This window comes from Indicator indicator, chromosome 3 (assembly GCF_027791375.1).
Source record: "Indicator indicator isolate 239-I01 chromosome 3, UM_Iind_1.1, whole genome shotgun sequence".
NCBI classification, from domain to species: Eukaryota; Metazoa; Chordata; class Aves; order Piciformes; family Indicatoridae; genus Indicator; species Indicator indicator.
Genome location: NC_072012.1, coordinates 31340732 through 31367725, shown reverse-complemented (window position 1 = coordinate 31367725; position 26994 = coordinate 31340732). Strand labels below are relative to the sequence as shown.

The window sequence follows — 26994 nt, the reverse complement described above, 5'->3', positions numbered from 1 at the left end:
TTGTATCTTCAGCAGGCTTATAGACAAAAATGCAGAGTTTACAGCTATATTTTATATATATATATATATATATATATATATGTATTTTTTCTTCTTCCAGGGTTTCAGCACCAAAATAGACTGTGGTGGTTTGGCCCTGGCCTGGAGGCCAGATGCTCACCAAAGCCGCTCTATCACTCCCCCTCTTAAATGGACAGGGGGAGAGGGGAGGAAGAAGAAAAAAATTGACCAACGCTAATAATAAGATAGAGGCGATTTTAATAACAATAATAATAGGCAAAGCAAGAGACCGCGCGGAAGCAAAAAAAAGGCAAGAGAGAGATGTTAGTCTCTACTTCCCATTAGCAGGACGATGGTCGGTCTCGGGAAGCAGGGCTCTCTAAGCTTGATAGTTGCTTGGGAGGATAGACGCCATGGACCAATCCCCCCACTTCCTTCTTTTACTTCATTCTTATATCTGAGCTGATGTCATATGGCATGGAATACCTCTCTGGCCAGTCCTGGTAAGCCAGCTCAGCCATGTCCCCTCCCAAGATCCTGCCCATCCCTCAATGTACTCTTGGGGCAGGGAAACATTGAAAAGACATAGCCTGGATACTTATTCAACAGTAGCCAAAACACTGCTATGTTATCAACTGCCATTGCAAAACACAGCACTGGAGAATTAACTCCAGCTCGACCAAACCCAATACACAGATCTCATAAGAACAACTGTACCACATCAAGGGCTACAGCACATGGCTGCAGCTTTCCATCACATGCATATCCAAACTCACTGTCGAAACAGACTCTATGCTCCCACAGGCCCTACTTGCTAAAACATTCATAATATCACTGCTATGTGAGAAGGCAGAAGGAAAAAACTATTATTTTTAATTAAATCCAGAAATGTTTCCCCCTTTACCCTGGAACATGTAGTATCAAACACTGCAGACAGTCCAGTCTGATCCATTTCAGATGGCATCAGTTTTACTGAGTTAGCTAAAAGCTAACCCAACAAACATTTCTTCAAACATCTCTTCCAATCTGAGCTCTTCTGAAAGAGGCTTATCTCTTTCCCATGGTACAACCTGTATGAGATTACAGTGCCTCACTACAATCAGGACACTGTGAGCTCTAAGAGAGTCCACAGGCTCAAGAGGAGGCTGAACAAATTCATGGATTATAATTATACCCAGAGTTATTAAATGCAATGACACCACTGCTGGCTACAGAAGTCTCTGAGCTTAGATAGTGAACATGGAAGAATATCTGCAGGAAGCACTACCATACTCATTCATCAGCTGGATCTAGGACCCTGAGCTGGGTGGCCTTGTAAAGCTGTTCTTCAATTCTTCTATATCAACCCAGTGGAAGAAAATATGTTCCAAACTTTGTTGAATCTAGATAAAAGTCATAAGACAGCTGTCTTCCATAAACCAAGTCCTTTGTACTAGCCTTCCTCTCTCCTAGCTATCACATATTTATTATGTCAATTTTCAATTGTCACATTCATATAACTTGCTTTGAAGGGAGAATTAATAAAACAAGTCCAATTGTCTCTCCTAGCAACTAATTTTTGTGAAGAAAATGTACCTAACGCAGTGTTCTTGTGTACAGCAAATGGCAGCATTCTTTGAGATATTCAGAAACATTTGGGGGAAATATTACAGCAGAGTAATATGCCAGTTAGATGACAGCTTTCTTTCTGTTTTCCAGGTTAGGATTGAATTATTTGGGAGGAATAGCTTCAGGCAGCATTTAATTTATCTCTTTGACTGCATAATAAAAATGTGACATCCAGGAATAATGGGTAGAAACTATTGTTAGTCTAGTTAAACAGTTGATTCTAACTGTCTTTCCTCTTCATTATTGTCTTATGTTATGGATCAAGATCAGAAAAGTTAGATTTTTTTTCCAGGTGACTAATGTAATTCTGTCAAAATTATATCTGTTTGTTCTTTAGCTACTATTAGAGCCATCACGAAACGTTACAGAAGAAAGAATGAACATGTTGTGTCTTTATTAGTTGCAGAAGAATTCAGGACACACTGCTTTCAGGCTTCATTGGGATGACCATAAACATCCTCAGACCTACACAATACAGTAGTACAGTGCTTCTAATGACTCTTTTTTAAAATGCAAACTTCATAACTGCACCAAAGATACTTGTAAAAGGAGAGATAATATGAAAATTTCCTTGTCTCTGTGAAGATGCTGTCTGCACTGGCACATTGAAACATACTAGGTTATGAGCTTGAAAAGTTGCATTCATTGCCATGACACCAAGTATAATTTTGTGATCATTTTGGACATGGACCTGTCTTGCTTTGTAACTCCATCAGCTGTCCACGGCTAAAGCAAACACATGACTTAGAGTTACTTAACATAATTCTCACCAGCCTAAGATAACATTAGAGGGAAGGTAATCCTTAAGGTAAACCCATTCTCATCTGTGATACCACATCTGAACAAAGCGATGGAAAGACTGTTCAAGACCATGTATTTAGTGACTTATACTCTACTATTTCTATACATTTTTCATTGGTTTTCTCAGGAGAAAAAATGACAAGACACAGTTTCAGATGTAGCATCAACATCACATACTGAAATAAGTACTTTCCTATCAGATAAGTTATTTTATTCTTATTTATCTCTGTTGTGATATCATTTCTTTGCCAATAATATATAATCTGAAGGCAGTTTGTAATGGGCTTTCCAATAGCCAGGTAGAGTGATATCTCTATAGCTTCACCTCAGACCCTGAAGACAGATAGTTGTTAATAAGTGACAGTAATAACCGAGTTGAATTACTATGCCAAGCATAAGGATCCCTTTTTAATGTAGCTTAATTATACCTTTCTGCTATGATATCTTCTGGGTTACTTTACTATGAAATAGAAATAATCATAAATATCAGATGAGGAAAAGTCATAGCAGCATTAAACATTAGGCATTAACATGGCTATTCTGTTTGAGGAACCGACAGAGCTGGACCTTTGGGATCATCAAATCTGCTGTTTGTTGTGAGCTGCATGATCATATGGATTCCATAGGCCAGGATCCACAGTAAAACTATAGATGTCACCAAGCCCATCCAGATTCCAGGAGTGAAGAAACCTGTACAGTCACTTGCATAGGAAAATTGGTTGTTTTCAACATTAAAGCCTTGAATCTGAAAATGAAGAAAGGTATATTAGGTGAGGGCTCTTAAGTGTGGAGTGCAGGCCCTACTTTCAGGATATATGTGGTAATTACAAAGAATGCACCTACATTCTGCCTGTTAAAGAGTGAGAATCCTTTAGGTAACGATTTTCACCCAGGAAATTAAAGATTCAGAATTCATTTTTTTGGGAAGAAGCAGGTTTCCTAGTTCAGAAATTTGTGTTACTTTTAGAAGAAAAGTCTCAAAGGGGACATATGATCAGTGTTATTCAATGACCACTTCAGAAACAGGAAATTCAAGGCACTCAAAGACATGAGAGCTAAGGTCTCCTTCCCAGGCCATGAGATTTGTTAAAATACTAATAATTCCTTGAGAAGAAGGAGTCCTGAAATCTATTTTACAATGCATCTAATGAAGATGGTATTTTTGGATGAGTTTTAGTGAAATTCCAAGGAGAAAACAGTTGTGAACTTTCTTCCCTCCTCCTTAGACATCAGACACTCCAGAGAGTGTCAAGAGAGAGGGTTTTCTTTATTGAGATGTGGGAGCTGGGTATGAAACCCATATAAACTTTTCCAGTAGTTAGAAAAACCTGTAATATCTCTCCTTTGTATTCTTGAAGATAGCCACTGACTGAATTCCTACCATATTATTTTCTCCAGAAAAATCAGCTAATTTGGGGAATCTATCTTCTGCCTAACTGCCAATTTTGCAAAAGCAAAAGCATTCAGCAAACTGAATGCCTTTGAGTACACTTAAACTTTCTAAAAAGTTCCTTAAAACCAGTCAAAGCATTAGAAAACTGTGAAGAAAGGGAAGATATTCACCCCTCTACACACATACACATAATGACATAAGCACTGATTACTTCAGAAGGAAGGGAATCTAACTAGTAGAAGAAAATGAAAGAAGGAAAGAATTAGTGTGATCTTGGTTTTGAGTCTTTCTTAAATAACTACATTAAGACAAATGAATCCTAGGATTCCTATGTATTCTTTGCACCCAATATCACAAACGCAGCAGAAAGAAAAGAGACCTTAAAGAAAAAAGACCTTAAAACAGACTATTTTCTATAAAATATTATATCATAAAATTTTAAAATTATTATTTTATTTAAATCTCTTCCCTAACTAGGCACTAAGCAAGGAAGCAGATAATGGATTTCTACTTTTCTATGTTTCCACTCCAGGGCTACTCTATACTTTAAAACAAATTAAATGGAAAACTTTGTGGTAATAAAAGAGTTTGTACTTCCTAGGAAAGGTGTTGGTACAAACATTGAAGAAATTATTTTGTGGCTTGTATACATGCATTCTGGGTTTGAGTTTATTCATGCTCTGGCATCTAAATTTAATGTGTACAGAATATGTGTGTAAAAATAATTGACTATACCTTCCAGAATGCTGCTTAATAAAACTATTATCATATGCAGAACTAAGGGCTATTTAGATACTGTGAAGGTGAAGACAGTTTTAGCAGTTCAAACTTTTCTCGGCCTCTTTTCATGGTAGCTAAGTTGCAAAGACTGCCTATTTTCACAACAGGCAGTCAGACTTCTGATTTAAGCAGGATTATGGAAAATAAGCTTTTGGGTTGGATAACTGTTTTCACGGTTTTAGAGAGTACAGGTAATTACCAAAGCCTTTTCCTGTTAAGCCACTGCTTTGACCACAGATGAGAATGTGAATAGGAGTAGTGAAATGTTATCTGAAAGACTTATCTACAATAAAGACAGAAGCAGGTTATGATTTATGTCATTATGTTCAAAAAATGGATTAAAATTCCAGAAAACAATTCCCACAAGAACTCTATGAAACACTACACAGTTTTATTTGGTTTAGAAAGACTTTATCACTTCTGATTTAGACCCAGAAATACTGAATTTTATAATGTCAATCCTGTTGTATTCGTTTGGGTTTTGGTTTGTTGTTTGTTTTGTTTTTTTTAAGTAGGATTATGCTTACTGAACCTTCAAGGAGAAAGCTTTAATTGTGCATTCTTAAAAAGCTATGTCTACTTTTAGGTGGGAGATGAAGTATATTCAGGATTCTTTTATTGTTTTTCTGAAGTTTTATCATTTCTGTGGGGGTGTTAGATCCTAGGTAGGAGATAAAAACATGACTTCTAGCAGTATTTCTATCTATAGAAAAGCTAAAAATACTTGTGGTTCTCTAATTTTTTATGAATGTAAAGCCATTTTGGATAGAGGCCTCTGTACCGTGGAAGTTTTGATTTTAGTATTTGGACCAGTGTCATTTGTCTTGGTCATAGTGGTCTGCATTTGCCATGATTTTTTTTAAAACATTTTTTGGAATGGAGTTTTCTCATAATTTGACCTTTGGCAAAGGCTTCAAGTAAAATTTGTTGTTTTCATGGCTCTTAAGTGGCTCTTACTGAACATCTAATTTTTGTAGCTTAGAAATATTTTAGCCACAAAGAATCTTTATATTCTTAATTTTAAAGTTTTTGGTAGAATTTTGTAGGAACAAAGGGGATTCTAAACCACAGTGACACGTTATAAAGACAAGCAGCACTTCTGGTGGCAGCTTCCTCTTCATCAACAATACTGTGATACTCAAAAGGATAAAAGGTATTGTGGTAGAAGAACCATTACTGTAACAACCACAAAGTGAAATCAAAAACCCCATCAAAATCAGAGCTGTTTGGTAATGTGCACCAAATGTGGTGACATCCCACAAAGGTTCTTTAGGTGGAAGTGACTGAGCTAGCTCTAGAACTAAAATAAAAGGCTGCACCCATTCAGGCTCCTTGGAACAAGCTATGCAAGACTTTGCCATGCATGTGCCATGTTCCTCTAGTACCATGATACTGTTTTTAGGACTCAACATTGCAAAGTCCAATTGTACTAGCTAGAGTGGCATTGGATCCTCTTTTCTAATGTATTCCACAACATGTACATAAAAATCATGTTCCTCAGCTTCAGTAACAGGATTTTGTGCTGCCTGCAACCACTGAGTACATCCCATGTGGGTTTTTTTCCACCACGCAACAGAGCTTGGACATTTCTAAACCTCATTCTAGGACAAAGACTTATAATTAAGATCAATTGGATTTCACTATGTATCATTGGAAGATATCTGGCAAGGCATGATCTACTTCAGAATAGTGTCTTCCTGTTTTCTGCCACAAAAGAAGAGATCAGAACAGGACTGAAAACCAGAAAAGATCAGGACTGGTAGTTGAGTTAGAGTTGGACTCGATTTTAAAAGCCTTTTCCAACTTTTATGATTCTTTGACTTTTCAGGTTGTGTTTCATGCTTTGGACTTGACCAGAGCAATAGGCCTTTCCCAAGAGGAACCAGAAGTTCTGTTGTCAGAACAGTGGAAGCAGCTACTGCTCTGAATAAATAAAGAAGGTGAGAAACCTATGTCTTCTACTCATGATCAAGGCCCCAGTGAAAGGATGCCTGCTATGGACGGCACTTATACTGCTCTAATCCTTGAGAAGGCAGCAATGTCAATGTAGGTAGAAATTCAAGGAAAACATATGTTGCAAGTGGAAACTTTATATTTTCATAGCTCGTGTACTTCCATAGTCTCATGATTCCAGAGTCTAACTTCAAAGAACTGACTAGGGAAAACACAGTTGCATGGACTCAGATATTTTCAGACCTTTCCATAAAAAATACCATCAGGAAGAATCTTCACAACATTGGTGTGTATTGCTGCATTGCTTTTCAAATAACTGTCAGACTTGACCCTGGAATTTGTGGAAAATAAATCTGAGGAATGATGCTATTCCTTTAAGATCTCCATTTTTTAAGCAGAAACATCAAATCTGGACTCAGATTACTGAGACTTGGATTGCTATCAAAATCATAAATACAATTACATCAGCATTTGTCTCCATTATCATGGGGCTAGCTCATCTTTGACAAATGGAGTACAGTTTGGAATTATTCCTGTCATTTCCATGATATCTTTATTCAAAGAGATCCCATGGTGCAATGTTGTTTGAAGATAAAAATGCTGCTGTGCTTCTCGAAAGTCAGAATCAATGATCGCAATAATAAAGGTACAATCACCTCTACCTCACATATCTACTCTTGTACTACAATACTAAATACACATAAAATCTATGCCAGGTCAATATGGCATCTATTATTGCTTCCAGTTGAAGTCCATGGCAAACCTTTAGCTACATCTAATTGCACTGGGCTTTGTTTCTATCTGTAGAAGTGCAGACATTCTAAGCCACTAAAAAAACAGGAACCATACTAAGCTGTACTTTCCTAGGTAAACAAACTGCAAAGAAATCAGGTGAAAACAGAGTAACATAAAGCCACTGGCCTAAGAGGATCACGTTTCCAATAGCAGCCCAATTCATTAGACAAGCACAGGGACTTAGACATTCTTTGCCTGATTAAGCCCGTGTGGGTTTTTTCTTTTCTGTAGACAACTTCAGAGATTTTTGTTTTTCAAAGCTGTGCTTTTGTGTTCTTATTGTTCAGCAACTGCCATCTTTTTTGCCCCTTTTTATTGAATAGCTCACCTAGGGGGAACAGCTTTTCTTTTACATTTTCCCTCAGGGTGAAATGAGAATAAGGGAATTACAAACGTGTGTCATTCAGCACCTACAATAGCAAGTAATAGTTCTCTGAACTGGCAATGTGTACTCACTTGCAAACTGGAAATGAAAACTTCCCAGTTTTTTGCCTCATTGTTGGATGGAATCAACCTTGCAGGATAGAGATTGCTTGTTCCCACCAGCTGACAATGAAATGAATACTCTGCAGGAGCAGAGATGACAGAAACATTAAATTTAGCAAACTTTTCTCCATCCTGTACAATTTCAACTGAATCTAGAGTAGACCAGTTTCTAGCTGAGCCTCCGTAGAACTTGTTGGACATTAAAAACCTAGGAAGACAACAGAGGAAAAAAAAAGTCAAAATAACAGAGGAAAATATGTTAATAGTCATTTGATAAAGTACTGGTGGCAGATAAAAGCTCAATATTACTAGCTGCAAACGTCACAGTTGTTATCTTAGATTGGCCTCCCATGTCATTAGGTTTGTTGATAAGAGAAGAGACTCTGAATGTTTTTACTACTTCTCAGAATTTCATCTCATAAGCACAGCTTTCCATAGCTGTGGCAGACAAGGATCAAATGCAATTTCATTTTTCAAGGACCTCTGCCAGTACAGTATTTCATCAGTTACCAACAGTATACAATCAGTGGAGCAGAATGTGAGAGACTGCCAGTAGGCCTGCAGTGGCTCTCAATAAACATTTTATGGGATTTTTTTTAAGATTGCTTTTGTGATAGGTACAGGCATGATAATCTTTCTGATTTATCATTGCAATTCTTCACTGGCTCAAATGCCTAAATGGCAATTTCCTTTGCAAAAGTCCGAATCTGCAGAAGAGTTTTCTCTTACTGAGGGTGGGAAGGGGTCATCAGCTCTAGTTTCTCAATATTTTGCGGGTTAAGCACAAATAAATATTTTCTCATTTTGAAAATGTCTATGTGCAGTATTGCAGCAGTTTCCAGTAATTTATAATCATGGGATTTACATATATTTTAGTATCACTGTATTCTGAACACCTCCCAGACGTTCTGACACAGAAATAATTGAGACTATTCAGACATACATCCTGATCCTTTACAGATCAGGACTATGTCCCAGTCTTCAACATTTTTCACCCAGTTACTTTTATGTATTCAAGTTATCTCATCAGGAAACAATAAACTTTTCTCCTTACTGCATGTTGGTATAACAATTTAACCTTACTTGAACTATGTATTCATTGTTCTATATAGTTTGCTGAAGATTTATTTTTACTTATTGATAACCACAACGCATTTAGAAGAGGAATCTTTTTAGCAATAAATGAGACTTGCTACAAAATAAAGTACTCTAATATGTCTATACACAGTAGATAACAATGTACGTGGACTTTAAAATTTGGGATAACACTTAGATACAATTATGACAGGTTTGGAAAATAAGTAGTCATCTATAAACGTAGCACATTTATAGAATATTTTATGCTCTGTAGTGCATATGTATACACAGAGAGAATATGCCCTGTTGGTTTTAATTGTGTTTTCTCCAGTAATCTGTGGCTTTTGATTTATAAATCATCATAATTCTTAAGCGTTTCACAATGCTCTGAATGAATCGTAGAACTCAGTGTCATTCAGGTGAGAAAAGGACTTTTTTTCTTACAGCAGTCCTTAGGTCTTGAGCATAGACTGCTCTTTCCAAATAACATTCAAATGCAAGCATCAGTGAAAAAGAAAAAAAAATTTAATTTCATCGAGAACACATTCACACATAATTAAAAAATGTTTTAGCCTAGACATTAATTGCTAGAAGAAAGGAAATTTTCCCTGATATATAACACAGTCCGAAGAGTATTTCCATGGTGTCTCACTAGCCATGTTATAGGTGCAAGCTAAAGGCCAATTAAAATCACAGAGAAGTTTACTTAAATGTCTGTGCCAACCACAGGTGCTGGGTGTGCTCGGTACTTTGGCTGAGAAGGTAAGAAAAGCAGTAAGCAAGGAAATTCTTTGGAGTCTTATCAAATGTGAAGAAGTTTTATATGGCTATTCATGTGAGCTCAGTCTAAAGTGACAGCCAAGGAAACACTGTCTCATCACTTTGCACCAAAGACTAAAGTTTTATATTACTTGTAGATTTATGAGGATGAAAATTCTACTTAGTGAACTCTTTGAGCATGGCTAACTTAATAATACAGGCTTTTATCCTTATAATTTTCTCAAACAACTGATAGTGAATGGTCTCCAACAAGCAGACATCTAACTGATACTTGATACAACTATAATTCATTAAATTACAAAACCAAAACCAAACCAAAAACACCCAACATCAACAAAACCCCCAAAACACATTCAAATGGCAAAAATCAATAGAAATAGTTCATTTAGTCTAGTGTTTTCTCAGATGAGTAGATAGCAAATAGAACGAGCACAATATTGGAAATGACAAGAGGAGGAGAAATAAAGATTTTCTTTACGAAAAGGAAAGTACCTTGGCTTTTACAGGAAATGCTGTGTTCTATTAAACATCAGAGCAAATACAGGAAGCAGGCTTTCTCACAGCCAATATGTACTGCATGTATTGTGGCGTAAACAATTCCTGGTCACAGGCTACACTCCCTTTGTGTGAGATAACTGGATGAACTGTAAATGCCACCACCTGTTACTAATGATAATCTCATGTGGCTAATCATTCTGAGGAGAGATGTTTCTGAAAAGGAATTGCTACTGTTTGAGAAGACTCAAAGAGAAACACAACTGTTAGCTAAAGACTTTAAAACATGTTCTTGGACCAATTCTATTCTATACATATACAGACAGGTGCTTGAATATCTGGATGTCTTCAGCTATTGAGAAAGCTGAGATGACGCTTCTTCCAGCAAAAAATACTGCCCACTGCTCCTACTTCTGCTGCAGAGTTCACTTTTCTAAAATTAGCACAACCAGAAGCATTCTACAACTGCTCCCCAACAGCACACCTCTCTGTGGCAAGTGCAGGAGAATGAACGGAGCTACTGCTTGTGCTAGAGAGGAAGACAGCATCTGTTTGCACAGGATGAAGCAACTATTACAGCTGATGGTAGGAGGTGGGATATATCTAGCTGCTTAGTGTCAGTTGGTAGACTAGTGGTGGTAAGGGCAGGCTCTGGATCCACATCATGCTGATGAAGTTAGAGCCTCTTTTATTGATGAATAGATTCATCTCTTTGAATGTGGTCCTCTCTGGTGTGACTCTATGTCTTCAAGAGATGATCTCCTAACACTTAACTAAATGACCATTATAGGGGAAAAAATGCAGGCTTGGCTTTAAGCTCTATTTCTTCCCACCTTTTTGTCTTGCTTGTGTCCTGTTTATTGAGGCAGACTGTAGTCTTACCAAGAGTCATCTTGAACAGGAAGTGTAATCAAAGTTAACCAGAAGGGAACACAGTTTATAAGCTATCTCCACAGGTTTTAGAAGGTCTTGACAATAAACATACTGAGGCAAACAAGGTGAATAGTGTTGTTGAATCGTGAAAAGATCAGTGGATTGTTCTGGTTCTGCTGAGTATACCTTTTCATTTGCATTATATGCCATTCAATGTTGAATTATGCTACCTAATAGAGGTGTAAAATTACACAACTGTCTCATAATCAAGAGATAATCCGAAAGAAAACAGCACAAATAACCACAGTGTCTTTATTAGAAAGTTTTCTTTATAAACACTCTTGAGTTGATGTCAGCCAGCAGTCAAGCACTCATGTGGCCACTTGCTCATTCTCTGTCACCAGCAGAACAAGGGGGGAGAACAGAAAGAGATAAAATGAGGAAACTTATTGGTTGAAATGAAGACAGCTTAATGAGTGAAGGAATGAGATAAAAAGGTAATATAGGATCAATCACTTTACCTCCCACAAGCCACAGCAGAGTTGAATGCCCAGACAATGATTACCTTGGAAGCCAGCCCCCAACTTCTTCCTCTGTTCTATTTCTCATTGCTAAGCACCTCTGTCACACATTAAAAAGAATCAATTTAGACATCTTTGTGTCTAAATGGCCTATTAAGGCCTATTAAAAACCTGGATCACACATAGTCAAATGGCATAAATCAAACTCTCCTGCAAAACTCAGCCAGCCGAACCTACTTCTCACTACTACCTACTACTCACCAGCCATGGCAGCAGTCAGGACTTCACATTCTCTCTTTTCAGGTGCTCACCTATTGTAGAGCCTGAGTTTCTTATCCAGTTTCAAGGGCTGTTCATGTATTTTAGTTTTTAGTTATAGTGTATTTCAGCAGAAGCACAGGTCAAGAGAAATTTTTGTGAGTAATTCTGCCTTTACTACAACAGGATCAAAGGATGTAAAAAAAAAGTTCAGAATAAGAGAGGAAATATGAACCATTGACCTTTTGTACTGATGTTCTCCTTTAATTTAGTAAGTCTGTCTGCAAAGTTGCTTCATATTTCTTCTCTTCAGATGCACCTCAATTTCATGACCACACTAAAGTTTTCTTGCAATAATTAATTAAAATTATTAGATTTTAACAGACTACTAAACATAAATCTGAATAATTCTTATTAAGTCCATATGCATGCACCAACATCACATTTGGTCTTCTTAAGTCTGCTGCAGAAATCAGCATCTAAGATAAATGTTTCAACTGCCAAGGTATTTATAGTAGCATCCTAGGGTTTGCAATTTACTGTTGTAGAGTTGAGTGAAATCTGTTGACTGCTTTAAAGAAAACAACCCCTCTAAGATCTAATGGTTAACTTGGTAGCTAGTTTTGCAGCACAGTGTCATACTCCATACAATTTTCAAATGCTCCATGGTTTATATTTCTTTCTTGAAACTGTAATTTTGCTAGAAAGCATGGTATTATGCTGAGAATAGTCACATTCAGGACAAATGTAGAAAACAACCAGATTTATTCACACAGAAAGAGATTACAGGAAAGCAGCTAAGACCTTCACTTAGCATGAGCGAAAACACAGAATGAGAATCCATGGCACTGTTTTGGTCTGTATGAGAGTGAGACAGGAAAAGCAGACATCAGACAGAAGCACCAGGATAGCAGCAGAGGAAGTGGTATTTTGTGACTTGGAGTAAAAGTAAACACACAACTTGGGCAGAGTCTTCATTTGAGACTAGTATTTTTGTCATGAGATCCAAGGAAATTGGAAATCCTTAATTCCCTGTGCTGTTCAGGGAAATGCATGTCCCTCTGTTAATTTATAGTTTTGAAAACAATAAATGCTTGACTCTAACACAAAGATAATTCTTAAGGTCCTATATGCAGCTAACCACAATAGCCAAAAGAGTAAAAATGCTATACTAACAGCAGTCTTCCCTCATTGAGGGAAGATATTAAATAACAAAGCAATTTTGTTTTGTTGATGCCTATCATGATCACTGCTGATGACTGCAAGTGTCTCTGTGCACTCCTAATACAACTCCAAACTATCACTGACTCTTCAAAACAAGTCCTTTTGGGGGTCCTTTTACCTAAATGTAAAATGTCCTTCTATCTTACCGTAAATACTAGTATTTATACATTTGTTCTTATCATCTTGGTGCCACGTGCCTCTTTTACTCTCCTACCAAAGCACTGATCAAGTTCTATCTCCTCCATTATCACTTTAAGCTTCCTCTCCTTATTTCAGCTTCCCTTATTCAAGAAAGATATCATTTTAGATAGCAGAAGTTATTAAATCTTTCTGCCTCCCAAGCTAATATCCAGTTCATCCTCTGATATATGCAACTTTAATTCAGTGCAAGTTCCTTGGCCCTGGTGCTTCCCAAATAAATTTGAGCAACTAACTGTGAGGTACCTAAATGAAAAAAGCATTCTTTGCCACAGCTTAAGAAAATAATTTTAACTGCTGTTCCTGCTGCTGAGGAAAGAACTGCCTGTGGACCAGCAGCTGGAAGGCAGCCCTCAAACAGTAGCAGATGCTTTCTGCATCCATAGAATCCACCAGTGAGAGCAACAGTTCCAAGTTCCCCCTTTGCTTTTTCATGTAAAGTCTTCCAATTTCTTGGCTTTTCTTTCCACATGGTAGGAGAAGTGTGGTCTTGTTACCATCCATGGAGCAGAAGATTTTGCAGCTCTCATTAACCACAAGCTAGCCACGACAAAGTACACCAGTAATGCACAGTAGGACTAAATACAACCTTGGTCATGCAAGTAGATTTCAGCTGTCCCTAGAACTGTTCACAAATCACAATTAGATTTCCCTAAGACAGGATTGTGATCTGATCCTATCAGCAAAACAGGGTGTTTCATCTACCAGATCCTTATGGCATGATTGTTTGCCTACCCCAGTTTTTCAGATCTTTACCTGGACATATTCACACATTGTGTATACAGAGACTGTACTACTGTTCTCCCGAATAATAACTCCTCAAAACAGAAAGTAAACCATGACTTCAAAAATATTTTCACTTAACTCCACCTCTTTTTTTTTTTCCTCCTAATTTACAAACAGGCTTTGTACACCACAAAGATATATTTAAGAACAAATCATAAGTTACCTTATCTCTAGGCTGCTGATTCCATTCACAGGCTTTGTGTATCTTAATGACAGTCTAAGAATAAGAAACAGATTTTTAATGTTAGAGTAGTCAGCTTTAATTAGATCATTATGATATTTCAGTCAAAGGGAATATTCTAAATCAATAGGCAATTACAAAAGTCATATAGCAAAGGTTCAGTACACAGAAAAATATGACAAAATATTTCTAGTATTTTTCTACCCAAGAGCAGGTGCTTCAAAGTAAAGGAAAACAGAGATCATGTTTCATTAATGTACTTCCAGCTGAATTACTACCTAGTAACTGGCAACTCTTCCCTTCAAGGGAATTTTTACAATGAAATGATGATCTCATTAATGCCAGTGGAGATTTCTGTGGTTACCTGTGGGTTTCTGTGGAAACCTGTTTGGACCAAATATAAACAAACACAGAAGTACGGAATGTAAGAAGAAAAAATTTTGAAAATAAGATGCTGCATCAAAACAATTTTTTGATATTTATTCAATCTTTCTTCTAAGAATATTCCTTTTTTTTTAAATTTTGATCCTTTAGAAGAAGAACATTAAATTAGTGTTACTTGACTGACATTGCATTTCTGATTAGCTTTCAGAATCACATATATTATGATGTGAAATTTCTTGTGCTACTCACGTTGTGTTGGTGTCTGAGCACTCAGAGGAAGAAACATCCACATTCTGGGTTACAAATGTCACATTTGTCAAATCTATAAAAACTGAATTATTAGCTTTGAGGCTGAAATTTCTTGCATAAAATAGGATGCATGTATCATTTCCAGCGGTTACATTCAGAGGAGGATATGATAAACTGTCTTCTTCCTCAGTGGCCATTAACTGCCGTCTTAATTTCCACACCACATCAGTTCTTCTAGAAATCTGGAATAAAAACACATTAACAATTCATCTCCTTTGCAAGAGAAAATCTCAACCAAACACAAACCTTCACCATTTTGTACCATCCACCTTTCTTAAAACCTCAGTATTTGTCATTGTCTGTTGATTTAATTGCAGTGTGGTGGTGTTAACCTAGATTCCCATGGTCAGGTGGCCACATATGGAAGCAAGCATCAGTGACCTTTGGTAAATGAACATAAACCCATGTTGTTAATGATGCCTTAAGACACCAGTATACAGTAGTGATAACAGGTAGAAGAATTAATTTTTTTTTACAGAGGAATGTACTGAAAGAACTTAACTTCTTTTTTTTTTCTGTGACAAAATCACAAAAATCCTTCAACTTGCCAGTTCAGTAACCACTCTTCTTAACAGCAGTAACAGTTTTTGCCCTCCTTAACAAGCATGAAAGGACACTACTTAACTACAGAGTGTTATATTTAGATTCTTCAGGCAGCATCTGAAAAATTGGTGCTCATTTGGCTGATATAATGAAACTCCATACCTTACTACATATATATATATATATTTTTAGAAGGTTTCCAAGAATTTTTTTACAAATGTGTTCAGGACATCCTGATAAACCAGCCCCATTAATATTAATGGTAAATACTAGATGACTTGATTGAACAACAACTTAATCGTGTTGTTCATATCTTACTGATCATTTCTCACTCGGTCCATATCTGGGCTATTTAATTTACTTTTAAGACTTCTGCTGGCTTTGCAACTTTGTATTCTACAAGTGGCCTCTGCCCTTGGGTAACTTTGGGATACAAGACATGAGAGGCTTCACAGGGTTTACCAGAACTATAATTATGTGGAGCTACTGCCTGAAACAACTTTTAATGGGTTTAAAAACAGGTAAGGGCCATGTTCCAGTCTGGAACAAAGGCTATATTATTGCTTTATAACCTGCCTGTGGACAGGAATCCCAGGAGATTGTCACCTTAACTGCTATGGGCCATCTGATATTTACAACATATCTTTGCAGAGACCTATTCTATGAACAAAGCAGAATGAGCTGAGTCAAAAACCTTTGACTAGACGCTCACATGAAGATTGCAATCTTCCTCTCCCCTACACGCATACTATATGAATTTCTTTTTAATTCAGGTTAGTGCCTTTTCAAATACATCAGAATATGCATTATTTTAAAAGAATACCATTTTCTTTAAAAGAAGAATGTACAACAAAAGAAAATATTCAACTTTTGGTATAAAACTTTTAATCTTCCCTTAGCCTGTCTTGAAACATAATCATTTTATTTCAAAATGAGAGGAAGAGCTGAAGTCTAAATTATACCCTGTCTAACAATTGACTTCAGCATGCAGGCCTTGCATATCATCTAAAGAGGGCTTTAAAAACCACCTGCTAATGGCTGAAAACAATGCTGCATTGGAGACTGTGATTGGGCTAACTTAAGGGAGTAGGTTTAAGTATCTTAAAATAAAATGAAAGCTATTAGAATATAATCACAAGACTTTAGCTTCATTTCTGTTGCACTGCTGCCAACACTTTGTTGTAAGGCTCTCACATAAATATCCCATTTCATCTCTGAAAAAGCATATGAATGGAAAGAGCATTTACCTGTGAAGAAGGGGTGCTAGTGAGTACAAGCCCTTGCTAAAAGTGCATTTCCAGCTTTCATGTAGGCTCCCTTTATGTAACGGAAGGCTGCTATAAGATCTGCCCTGTAAATTCTCTTCTCCAACAACCCCCTCAGAAGTGTTCCAGCCCTCTGATAATTTTTGTAGCTCTCCTCTAAACCTGTTCAAAGTGGTCCATGTTTTTCTGAGGGCTCCAGAGGTGGAAGCAGGACTACAGGTGGAGTCTCATAAGACTCCAAGTGGAGTAGAGGGGCAAAATCACCTCCCTTGACCTGCTGGCTATTCTTTTGACGCAGCCTAGCATAGGTTGGGTTTAACGGATGCAAGCACATTTTGCCAGGCCATGCTGAGCTTCCCCTCAAGCAGCACCCTCCAGTCCTTCTCTATAGAGCTGCTCTCAATCCGTTCTCTGTCCAGCCTGTATTTGTGCTTGGGATTGCCCTGACCCATATGCAGGATCTTGCACTCGGCCTCATTGAAATCCACGTTGTCAATCTTCAAGCCATATTTTATTCTTCTGTTTAGTGCACCCTTGACCTTTACATAATCTGAACCATGGCATGTGTGAAACGCTGACTTTTTTCTCTATATTTAACAATGATATTTTTAATCTCAAATATACAGTGAACAATCATAAGATTTGATTAAATACAATACAGAAATGAAAGGATGCCATTTACATTGCTCCAGACCAGAACTGCGCACTGTAGTTACTAACTGAACCCTGTAATTACTAACTGAACCTGCAACAGAAGTATCCTGGACAAAATTTTCCCTTTTGATCTGCTTTGCAAACCTCCTAACTCAGAATCATCTCTCTTGGAAAGGAGAATGACAGCTGATCTGGTAACATTTTGATGAACCAACATTCTGATCTTTTGCAAAACAAACAGACCTTACATCCAAAACTATTCGTTTGTTTTGTTGTTGTTTCTGGCATTTTGTTGGCTGTTCCAAAACAGAATGGCAAGCAAGAAGAAAAAAGATTTGGGGCCATTTTATGTATTCAAAATTACAAGCAAATATAAATCAAATGGTTGCAAACATGTAAGAGAAAAATAAAAAATACAAAATACTGGGAAAATAAAAAGTTCTTTGGCTGAAGAGATGAACGCTAATGAAATACAGACACATGCAAGTTTCAGTGTGTGATTTGTGGATATCAGTTCAACAGATGGTTATGCTTTTTTTTCCAGTCCTGTTCTTCTTGATGTTTTAATTGCTATATTTAGGTGAGCACATCAAGAACAATGAAACTGTTTGTTGCTTCTCTTCGTTTCCAACTATAGATCTGTGACCACATCCTCATTGTGGAGTTATTGCTCTTATTGTAACAGCCAGGGGAAGGTCTTTCTCTACTTTCAAAGACAGAGATGAGGAGGAAGAAATGTCCAATCCCTTTCTCTTTTCATATTGTATCTTAGCATAATCCCTGTCTCTCTATTGTACTGTGCACTAATGGCATTCTTATATTGTCCATACCCTATTTAGATGTCAAAAGGTATTTTATCCAAATTTAATCATAACACGATTAAGCAAGTTCTTGGAATCATAAAAATACATTAAAATTTTAGCTCTTATTAAAAAAAAAAAAAAAAAAGAAGTGCAGTTTAAAAAGCACATATTACTTAATGGTATTAAACTTCACAAATGCAGAAAAGAGCCTGAAAATATCTAGGTCATATAGGTATAGACAAAAGCTCAAAGTACATTGTTGAAGGGGAGTAACACACAAGGAGGAGCAGGTGGACACTGCATGTGTCACCACAGCACCCCAAAGATGATCACCTGCTATCTGAAATAGATTCTGGGTATGGCAGCTTGAACTGCATCTACATATAATGTACCACCAGTAATTCTTTTGACAGAATACCAAGTGGATAGTACCCTTGTCTTAATAGGCATCTTTATGAAGTGTTGTTGTTTTTTTTTTCCCCACAAGATATCATTTTAAAAATTATGCTAGAACATTGCCATATGCTGAGTGCAGGGGCGCTGGCTCCCAGAAGAACAGCAGATCATGCTACTTGCACGATGTTTGACTTGTTTGACTGTGGCACATCAGAGGACACTCAGCATTCACATCCCAGTCAAATATCAGCACATTTCAAATCCTTTTTCTGAAATTACCATTTCTGTTTCCTTCTCATGCAAACAGGACAGTTTTCCTTCATATTTCCTGGCTCATGGAGCATCATGGCCTCACTACAAACAGCATCATCACCAGCCCAGCTAATAGATCTGGGGGTTTTTGAAAGAACTGTACCACAAATCTGTAGTCAAAGGTTAAAAATTTGAAAGGCAGGCATTAGAATTTGGTATAACTACAAAGATCATCTTTGCAGTGTCAAGTTCATACAATCACATGCATAGCAGGCAGAAAGAATGTATTTGATTACACTTGTTTTATTCACCTGTCAGTGCAAGACACATAAAGCATAACAGTGCTTTGAGCTCTCAAAATCTGCAACATTAAGCAAAGTTAATTAACTCTATTTTTGAGGGTTTGAACCATTTACAGTTTTATGATTTCCAGTGGCTTTTGAGTTTTTTTTTTTAATTCCCCTCTAGGTGATCTTAAAATATAATTTCGATCTTGGCCCTAAATTTGATGAATCTTGCATTCTATAGAAATCTGAAGCAGTCTCCCTCTGTTTTATTCAGGAGACTGAATTCATCCTGTGATGCACCAGAGAGTTATACTGCCATCCAGAGGGACTTCCACAGGCTGGAGAAATGGGCTGACAGGAACCTCAAGAAGTTCGACAGGGAAGTGCAAAGTCCTGCCCCTGGGGAGGAACAACCCCATGCACCATTTCACTCGGGGTGGACTGGCTGGAAAGCAGCTTTGCAGAAAAGGACCTAGGGATCCTGGTTAACACTAAATTGAATATGAGCCAGCAACGTGGCAAAGGAGGTTAATGGCACTCTGGGTTGTATTAGATGAGATACTGCAAGCAGGTCAAAGATGGATGCTCCTTCCCCTCTTGGTGAGGCCATATGTGTAGTGCTGGGTCCCAGTGCTGAGCTTCTCAGTAAAAGAGAGACATGGACACAATGGAGACAGTCCAGTAAAGGATGAGGAAGGGTTGGGACTGTTTCTGCTATGTGGACAAGCTGAACAAGCTAGAATTGTTCAGCCTGGTGAAGAGAAGGCTCAAAAGGGGATCTCACAAATATATGTAATTACCATCAAGGAGACTGTAAAGAAGATGGAGCCAGGCTCTTTTCAGTGGTGCTCAGTGACAGGACTAGAGGAGTGGGCACAAACTGAAACACAGAAAATTCCATCTGAACATCACAAAACACTTTTTCTCCTGTGAAGATGACCAAGTACTGGCACAGGTTGCCCAAAGAAATTGTGGAGTCTCCATCCTCAGCGATGGTTAAAAATCTAACTGAATGTGGTACTGGGCAACTGGCTCTAGGTATCCTTGCTTGAGCAGGGAAGTTGGACTAGACGACCTCTAAAGGCCACTTCCAACCTCAATTCCTCTGTGATTTTGTGTGAATCTGTTCTAACACATCTACAGATCTAGACATCAGCATGACATGAGTAGGCTGCAGGGTGAGGAAAGCTTCTTCATTGTAGTGGTCAAAGCCTAGATTTCTAGTTTTTGAAAGACATAGAGGTCCACTCTTGTTAGAATGTATTTTCCTGCCTACTGAGTGAACCACACATATTTCAACTACTATTTTCCCAAGTTCTATTGTTTGAAATTACTTTGAATTACAAAATGTGAACCATGAGATACTGTCTATCCATCACTGACAGATATGAAATTATCCATAGTACTGAAAAAGACCCACTGGTTCAGAGCAGCACAAAAATTTCTAGTAAATTAAAATTCAAATCATAGAATCAAGAAGGTTGGAAGAGACCTCAAAGATCATCGAGTCCAACCTGTCACCCTACACCTCATGCCTATCTAAACCATGGCACCAAGTGCCACGTCCAATCCCCCCTTGAACACCTCCAGGGATGGTGACTCCACCACCTCCCTGGGCAGCCCATTCCAATGGCCAACCACTCTCTCTGTGAACAACTTTCTCCTCACCTCCAGCCTAAGCCTCCCCTGGCACAGCTTGAGACTGTGTCCTCTTGTTCTGGTGCTGGTTGCCTGGGAGAGGAGACCAAACCCCTCCTGGCTACAACCTCCCTTCAGGTAGTTGTAGACAGCAATGAGGTCTCCCCTGAGCCTCCTCTTCTCCAGGCTAAACAGTCCCAGCTCCCTCAGCCTCTCCTCATAGGGCTTGTGCTCAAGGCCTCTCCCCAGCCTCGTTGCCCTTCTCTGGACATGTTCCAGCAATTCAACATCTTTCCTAAACTGAGGGGCCCAGAACTGGACACAGTACTCAAGATGTGATGGGGGTTTTGATGCAGCAACTACTATTTTCTGTCCTCTGTTGCAGATAATCTTACCCTTCCTGAAATTCTTTCAGGTTTTGTTCTTTACAACTAAAAATGACAGAACCAAAATTTCTGCTCTGCTGCAACCAAACCAAGAGGATGTTTAAACTGCATTTTCTAAAGGAAACGTTTGAAGGGTGATATAGTTACAGCCAGAATCCCCCAGACATTGCCAGTGGAGATGCTTTGCTTATCAGGAATTACCAGAAGCTCATTTTAACACACCTTTCCTGCTCATTTAATTATTAATTCAAGGTAGTAGCTTATCACAACTTCAAGGCAGATTTTCAAATTTGAAATTTCTGTTCCTAGTAAATTGCTTGAAATTTTATAACTGGCTTATAATACAGTAAAACTTATATATTTAAATCCCAAGTCATTGCAGCTGCAGGTTTGGTCAGAACCAGAACTCAATTTCTGAAGTTGTTCTTTCATTCCACATTAATTTTGTTCCATGCAAATGGCATGAGGAAAAGCTACAATACAGCTTTCAAGGAAAACAAAGTCAGTTAAAATGTATATTGACTAAACTCAGGAAAATTTTGAAATCTTATTTAGAGAAATTAATTTTTGTATGCCTGCATAAGCCATGGTAAGCTCTTTGGTTTGTGAGAGCCAGCCTTAACATTTTTTACTCAGACATATTTCCTGACAATTTTTTATTTGTATTTTTTTTTCATAAGTTAAAACTTGAAACTAACCAGAATCACCAGTCTGCACAGGAAAACTAAGCAGGTATGTAAAGCACACTCTTCAATGAAACACAAAGTAGAAAATGTGTTCTAAGCAAAGAGAGAAACATGGTTTAAAATAAAGATGATCTAATTCAAAATCCATGCACAACCAAACTATGACACTATGTAAGTATTGCTCCCATACACTTATACACATGCACACTTAAAGAAAGAGTAGAGTGGAAATAGAAGTGGAGAACTCAGAAATCTCATTCTTTTTCCTGCTGACTACGTGGATCTACAGGTAGATCCAGATGGAGAATGCATATCTGATGGCATTTACAAGAGGATCAAGAGAGTGAGCTTGGAGTGGTAGTACAGAGAGAAATGTTTTCAAAGCAGGATTCAGTCTGTGTTGCTGAAACTTGGAATGGACTCCTCAAAAAAAAAAAAAAAACAGAAATTAAACTTGCAGAAAATTATCTCCTTTTTAACACTATACTTTCTCCTATTCACTTCCACTGATAGGGAATTATTAGAGCAGCTGGTAGGGAATTATTAAAGCACTGCTTGTTATCACACTGAAGTGAAGTCTATGCTATTTTGGACATTCATAAAGCAACTGTAAGCCTAACCAAGACAGAATAAATGTCAATAGTATTTAGAGACACCTCCCACTAGACCAGGTTGCTCAAAGCCTCATGCAGTCTGGTCTTAAACACTTCCAGGGATGAGGCGTCCACAACTTTTCTGGGCAACCCATGATATTTCCTGCTACTTTCTCAATCAAACTTTTAGCAGATTTTTATACCAAACCTTTTCAACTAACTTAAGGAAGAGCAGGATTAACCTATAAAAATATCTTGATTTCAGAAAGTAGAATGTGTATAAACTAGAGTAGCAGTGGAAGGAGCTGCTACACTTAATTCTTCCTTTTAAATTTCACATAGGACAAATAATCCAAACACAATCCAATGAAAACTAGGTCTTGGTCATCTACTGGAGTGTTAAAACTAATTTACATTCTTTTAGCTAAGCAGTTTTTCAATCTAATATACAAAAGAGAAACAAACAAACAAACCCAAACAATAAACTGTATTAAGAACTTGCATTGTAAAACAGAATTAATCTAAAAGGAATCTACTAGATATGTCATTCAAGGAGTATTTGTAGATGCCTGTCTCCCCAGATTTAACATTAGATTTTGGGACACATTGATAAAAGAAGCTAGAGATTTTGTGTCATTTTTAGACCGGTAAGGGGAATATCCACTCCAACTGGCTGTTTTCTCCACTTCCTTATGTTCACATGTGGCATCCAAGTTGCTGTGAGAGATATGGAAAAGGATGAGGAGCCTCTGCTGCAATAACAGCAAAAGGATACATAGTGAGGGTTGGACTGAGGTTAGGATCTGGTGGGTTATTCAATTGAAAAACACAGATAAAATATGTTATTCAGTGCCCAGAGAGTTGTCAGCACTGTTAGTCCCAAGTATAGGCTGTCAGGGGGAAATCAAAAATCTGAAGATCACAGAATCATGAAATCATAGAATGGCTTAGGTTGGAAGGCCACCACTATACTCTCCCTCCTTCCAGCTAATACTTTCATCCTGTAGCACATTAGAGGACTAATCTGCAAACCTGGGGATCTTATCTCCCTTATTTTCCTAACTTGAATGAAGAGGTATGTACAAGAAGATAAGTATTCACATGTTGCACTTTGAGTTTTTATTGTTACTTCATGGAAATGTGTTTTTAACTTTAAAATGTAACATATAAAATGCCTCATGTCTGTCTGTAATAAATTACAGTCTAAATACCAGTATGTTTTTCAGATGATCAGATTCTCCCTGTAAAAACACTGCATTCAGTGTGACAACACCATTCTTTGCTTTTGGCATCTCCATCTGTGTGTGACAACTCTTCTGGAGAAATCAGAGAAAGCCAGAACTTGCACTGCAGGAACTTGTGAAGGGAGTCTAACCCCGTTTTCCTACTTTTGCTGAATCAAAAGGCAAAGGCCAATAATTCTAGCAAACTGGATCTCTTTGACAGGGAAGTTAAAAACAGCATTTTTCATAGAAAATCAATAAAAAGGTCCTATCTTCTACTCTGCTTTCTCACATTCATTATCCACCTAATTTCCCTGATAGTGGTGTACGGGAGCTAGAAGGTGTGTGTGTGCATATATATATATATATATATATATATATATATATATATATGTGAAATCCACATCAGAAAGTCTAGAAAAAGCTAACTTAGAAACTGTTGTTTTGAAGATTACCATGGTTTCTTTTCTCTTGATAAACCTTTTTTCCTCTTCTAAGTTTGTCTCAGATGCATTTCCACCAAAGCCTAGTTTACCTTCCCAGTTAACATCTTATCCAGTGTAATCTATCTCAATTTCATGATTTCCTTCATCTCCTACCAGCCTCTAGCTCATCAGCTAAGCCAAAATGAGACCAAAGCATGCAACTTTTGCCAGCAGTTATGTTTAACTGCCACCTCTGTGTCTGGAAGTTCCTGTCATTGATGACTCTTGTCAGGATGCTTTGATATTAAACTTTGGAAAAAATGAACTTTGTAAGGTGAGGGGTATTAGAAAACAAAGACCAACTTCCTTCCTGCACTCCTGTGTGATTGTTTTAGCATCTTGATGCCTATTGCTGTTAGTACACCATAGTGAAGCTTCAATGCCAGGCAACAGAAGCCTCTCTGTGGATTTAGTTTGACCACAATCAGTTGTTCCTGATGGCAGTTCCTGAGAAAAACTGAAGCAGTAGCAAGGAATAATGTTAGATTCATAAGGAAATTATGTATTAGGAAGGAGAATTGAGTTTTCAACATTAAGGAGGCAAAGAGGGATCTAACGTTCACCTTATGATAGTTCTGCTCAACATAAAGTAGGAAACCATCTTCATTCTGTTTGTGGATTTTGCAAATGATTTGGCTGAAAGCCTCAGAGGCAGGGACATCTAGGTGCTAGAATATTTGGAGTTTAACTTTCACACCATTGTGCACTAAAATGCAGACTGAGACTTTTTAGCATTCATTAAGTATCAATTGTTGAAGTTAATCATTTGGGCTGAATCAGAAATCTGACCACAGAAGAATAGCTGCAATGTTTCAAAGTGTAAACATTGAGGTTTTAGTAAAATTGAACAGACAGAACAAGAATAAAATATGCCATGTAGTACAAAATTTCATGTGGGTTTTACATCAACATTTCCATTGACAAATTAAATAAGAGGCCTGGGACATTTTGTCAAGAAAAGATTGAGTTTCTTACTGTTTTTTTGCCTGCCAGTGGCACTAAGGAGATATGTCATACAACAGCCCTATAACAGCTATTTCCATGCAAGGCTGGATAGAACTGGTAAACCTATATGGATTAGAACAGTGCTATGGTACCAGGTTGGATCCCAGAAGAAACAAAGACCTGTCAACCTCATGATGGGCAAATTTGCTTCTTCTCTTATACCATTCTCAGCCAACAGTACAGGGGTTCACTGGGGAGTCCCAGTGCCCTCCTACCCTTAACTCTGAGTCTGTTGCATTTTGTTTGGTGCTAACAGAGGTGAGTGCACAGGGATCTGACTGTACAGCACTACTTGGTTTCCCCCAACTGGGAGTGTATGTCTGCCTCTGAAAAAGATCATGCCTATGGACTTTGGTACCTGAAGAAGGTGCAGAAGATGTATGTCTCTGTGCTCAGAGGTAGCAATGAATCATAGATTTGTAGAATCCTTGAATAGTTTGAATTGGAAAAAGCCTTTAAAGATCATCTAGTCAAAGACCCTGCAATAAGCAGGGACATCTTTAATTAGATGAGATTGCTCACAGCCCCAGCAAACCTGGCCTTGAAAGTTTCAAGGTATGGGGCTTCTACCACCTCTCTGTCAGTGTTCCAGTATTTTACCACTCTCATTGTAAAAGATTTCTTCCTTCCATCTCATCTAAATGTCCTTTTTTTTAGTTAAAACCATTTCCCCTTGTTCTGTCACAACAGGCCCTGCTAAAAAGACTTGTGGCAGAAGACCACAATAAGGTCTGCCCAGAGCCTTCTCTTCCTCAGGCTGAACAATCACAACTCTCTCAGTCTTTCATCATAAGAGACATGTTCTAGCTCTCCGATCGTTTTTGTGGCCCTCCACAAAATGAAGAAAGAATTCATAAGTCTCAAAGGCAACTTGCAGATTCTTAATCACATGTACCTTGAGAATCCAACCTATTTCACTGCACTAAAAGTAGGGGAAAAGGCACCAAGATCAGGGTGCTACCTATGCAGTTTCTAATTGACAGTCACTTTTGGTTGTGGATTTCCTGGTTGCCATCAGAAAAATGTTTTATGTGCAGCAAGCTTTTGTTTTCTTTTGGTTTTTTATGAGGCAATTATTTTCATCTTCATAAGTGACAATTCTGTAACAGCCTAATGTGGAAGCATGAGGAGAAAATACCATGAGCTTCCTTTAATGGAGTTTGTGTAGTCTGTGGGCTGCATCCTCTGGCTTATGGCCTTTAGTTAAATAAATTACATATTACCTCTCACATTCTTGTCCCAGAGAAATGCTATGTCATCCACTGCCAAGACACAAGACCAGCTAAACTGTGAGAGAACAAAGGTCTACCTAGCTCACTGCCAGTGCTTCAGATAGTAACTGCCAGCTAAAAATAAGAAAAGGGTAAATACAAACAATACTTGACCCAGGATACCCTCCTTGATTTCTGTAGTCTTTGGATTTGAAACCTTCTAAGTCAAAGGTTGCATTCAAATAAGCACATGTAATAGGATCTTCCTTCCATCTTTCCTTCCTTCCTTTCTTTCATGAGGTCACCAAATCACTGAAATCCAGGTACTTTTGTCACCCCAAAATAGTTTGTTTTGTTTCTTTAGAGGAATATAGTACTCCTGAATTCCTGTGTTACGGTCTGTGAGTGGTAATAATTGTGAATACAGGCCAGACAGTGAATAATTATTTCCTGTTTAGCCTGTTCATGTTATTAGTGTTTCTACTATTATTTCCCTCTCAAATTGCCGGTTTTTCTAGCTAAAATATTTTCATCTTGTAGTTCTACTGCAGCCCTTTGGAGATAGGGTGGTAAGAATCACACAGCACTGTTCCTCTGACTGACTTGCAGTCAGCAAGGACTCAGCAAACTAGTTGATGCTTAGTGCTTTGCCTCCTCCTTTTCCA

The 26994-nt window shown here is 37.8% G+C and overlaps 1 protein-coding gene across 1 annotated transcript in view; it reads right to left on the bottom strand.

Moving 5' to 3' along the window:
• Window positions 1-2944: 2944 nt before the first annotated feature.
• Window positions 2945-26994, bottom strand: part of ATP6AP1 (ATPase H+ transporting accessory protein 1) — a 52028-nt gene continuing 27978 nt past the window's right edge. The window contains exons 7-10 of the mRNA XM_054399847.1: window positions 14843-15084; window positions 14192-14245; window positions 7787-8024; window positions 2945-3154 (exon numbers count right to left, since the gene is read on the bottom strand). Coding sequence (XP_054255822.1) covers window positions 2945-3154; window positions 7787-8024; window positions 14192-14245; window positions 14843-15084 — 744 coding nt within the window. The remainder of the gene's footprint in view (window positions 3155-7786; window positions 8025-14191; window positions 14246-14842; window positions 15085-26994) is intronic.